The 2,799-nt window shown below is 39.9% G+C and overlaps 1 protein-coding gene across 1 annotated transcript in view; it reads left to right on the top strand.

Annotated features, from left to right (window-relative positions):
• The window catches only part of eif2d (eukaryotic translation initiation factor 2D), a 52,880-nt gene that overhangs the window by 46,477 nt on the left and 3,604 nt on the right, over positions 1-2,799 (top strand). Inside the window, exons 11-12 of the mRNA XM_037683948.1 lie at positions 747-836; positions 1,375-1,470. Coding sequence (XP_037539876.1) covers positions 747-836; positions 1,375-1,470 — 186 coding nt within the window. The remainder of the gene's footprint in view (positions 1-746; positions 837-1,374; positions 1,471-2,799) is intronic.

Here is a 2,799-nt window from a genome sequence, read left to right as displayed (position 1 = left end):
ATATGCTCCCTGCCTCTGTTTTTGCCACTTGCAAGTGTTCTTGGCCACGCCCACTTCTCCGCTCTGCACGGTGAACAGCTGATCAGCTGCAGCAGGAAGTTTATCCTCCAGTATGGGTTGCACAAATGTGCAGCAGGTGCAAAATATTTTTTAATAATTTATTTTAAATAAAAATTCTATGCTGATCGTGCGGCTCATCCATCAATCAGCCAATTGTCTGTCATGTCCAATCTTATTTTGAAAAACCGCGATAGACCTAGTCCGTGATAAATGAACCACAAAGTTGTTGCAGTGTAATTGATCCAGAAGTACGTTTGTGCTCCGTGCTGCAGAGCTGAAGCTGTCATGTCCTGCTGCACTTCTCTTCAATTTAAATTTAAATACTGTAATATTTTAAATAAACATTCCATGCTGCTTGGATTGTTTATTTAAAATATTACAGTATTAATTTTTTATTATTATTTAAGGAGGGAGATTGGGAGTAACAGGTGATGAGTGTGATTGAAGCCTGCCACATGTCATGACAAAGTTTATTGAACTTGAACTACTGTCCTCCTACTTCGCAGTCTTTCACTTATCGCGGGGCTTCAGGGTACGGATACCTCGCAGTAAATGAAGGACTACCGTATTTAAAAAAAAAGTTTCTTCACTGCTTAAATTCACAAAGATTTTAGGTAACCTCAAAGTTTATTAATTTTTTTACATTTTCCTCCCTAATTCAAACTGTTTTCTTTGGCTTGTCGTAGGAAAGGAACAACAATGAATGCTGCTGAAGTGAGAAGTATAATCACTGAATATGTGAAGAAGAATGAACTGGTGGATGAAAACAACAAGAAGTAAGTGGATAATTAGGTTCTGGTTTGTTCTCGAGCACATCACTCAAATACTATACAAGAACAAACTGTTGCAACAAACTAATAAAAGTCATGCTTTAGCTGCCTGCTGGAGAAGTTGGAGATGTGTTTTTTGACTCAATGATTTGCCAGTTCATCATGAGATTTTGTCGACCTGACAGCTGAATTAGGAGCAGGAAGAGCATGTGAAGTGAGCAAAGACCCTCTGCTTGGGTTCTTAGAACTGTGGGCAGGAATAGAATTCTGTTAAACAAGTACGGCTCTGACAACGGGCTCGATAATGTGATTATGATCCGCTAAAACATTTAAATGTGACTCTGATGCGGAAGAGCCGCTGTCTTTTTATAGCATGAAAGTACATTTCTGCTCTGATGATGAATGAACCTGATTTTTGGAGATGAGGGACTTTTTCTTAAATCTATTACGGAGCTGTCATTGCTTAATAAGGCAGTGTGCTTCTTGTTCAGTACAGAACGTCAAACTTATTGTTTATTTTTGTTTTTGTGTTTTCTTTCACCAGTTTCGTGACCATAAGTCCCAGTCTGTGCGACTGCTTACTGGAGAAATCTGAATATCAGGAAGTGGAGGCTCTCAAATGGGATGACCTATTTAGCAGGTGAAGAATAAAATATTATTGATGAATTGATTGTCTGGCAGACGGAGCAGAAAAAATACAAACAAAAATACATAAAAGAACATTATAATTTCATGTTTACAGAAACATCACAGCCAAAGTTACATAAGTTACACACATAACTGTTTCGGCTCGCTTCAACTCTGTTCTTGGCTCTGGATTGATCTGGTTTGTTTGTTTGTTTGTTTGTTTGTGTGTGTGTGTGGGGGGGGGGGGTGTATGGTTGTGTGTGAGACACTTTTACAGGTATCGAGCTCAAATTAGTAGTGGTAGTAGTAGTAGTAGTAGTAGTAGTACTATTAGCACTACTAGTAGTAGTGGTAGTAGCTGAGCGTCCTTCACAACACATACTCCAAGCTCTGACAGATCATTGGGATCTTGTGCATACGGTTATTTTCATTGTTTGAACCAAACAATGAAACAGTTCCTGGAACAGTTCACAGTTCCAGGAACTCGTCTTAAGCGCAGAGGTGACAGGGCATTCTCTGTAGCAGGACCAAGACTCTGGAACGAGTTACCTCTGCTTGTCAGACAGGACCCCTCCCTCTCGGTTTTTAAGTCCTGTTTAAAAACTCACTACTATTCAGTAGCTTTCAACACCAGATGATCTGTGTTTTGATCCTGTACACTCCACACTGGTTTGTCGTCATTATCTGCATCGTTTTTATGTCTATAGTCTGATTTACCTCATTTTGTATTTTTGCTTTGTGTGTTATCTGTTGTTTTGTCTGTACAGCACTTTGGTTGGCCTTGTAGCTGTTTTAAGTGCTTTATAAATAAAGTGGTATGGTATGGTAAATGACTGTAAAGGCAGCGGGTGATATGCATTCCTTGGAATAATGCAAGGATTTAATTTAATATGTGCAGTTTTTGGAATTGGTAGTTTAGATTTTTTTTTCTCTTCAAATTTAGCAAACTAGCTTTTGGCTAATTTAATCAGCTGCATGTGCAGGGTTAACACATTTCTGTACTGCCTGGATTTAAATAAAGATTTAAATAAGTATTTCATCCATCCATTTTCTTTACCCGTTTATTCCATTTTGGGTCACGGGGGTCGCTGGTGCCCATGTCCAGCAATCACTGTGAGAGAGGCAGGGGATACCCTGGACAGGTCTCCAGTCCATCACAGGGACACATAGAGACAAACAAGACAAACAACCATTCACTCTCTCACTCACACCCAGAGACAATTTAGAGTTACCAATCAGCCCAACATGCATGTTTTTGGTCTGTGGGAGGAAACCGGAGCACCCGGAGAAAACCCACGCATGCACGGAGAGAACATGCAAACTCCACCCAGAAGGCACCTGG

The sequence above is a fragment of the Nematolebias whitei genome, chromosome 11, assembly GCF_014905685.2.
Source record: "Nematolebias whitei isolate Nwh7 chromosome 11, NemWhi1, whole genome shotgun sequence".
In the NCBI taxonomy this organism is placed as follows: domain Eukaryota; kingdom Metazoa; phylum Chordata; class Actinopteri; order Cyprinodontiformes; family Rivulidae; genus Nematolebias; species Nematolebias whitei.
This window is presented reverse-complemented; position numbering and strand designations above follow the sequence as displayed.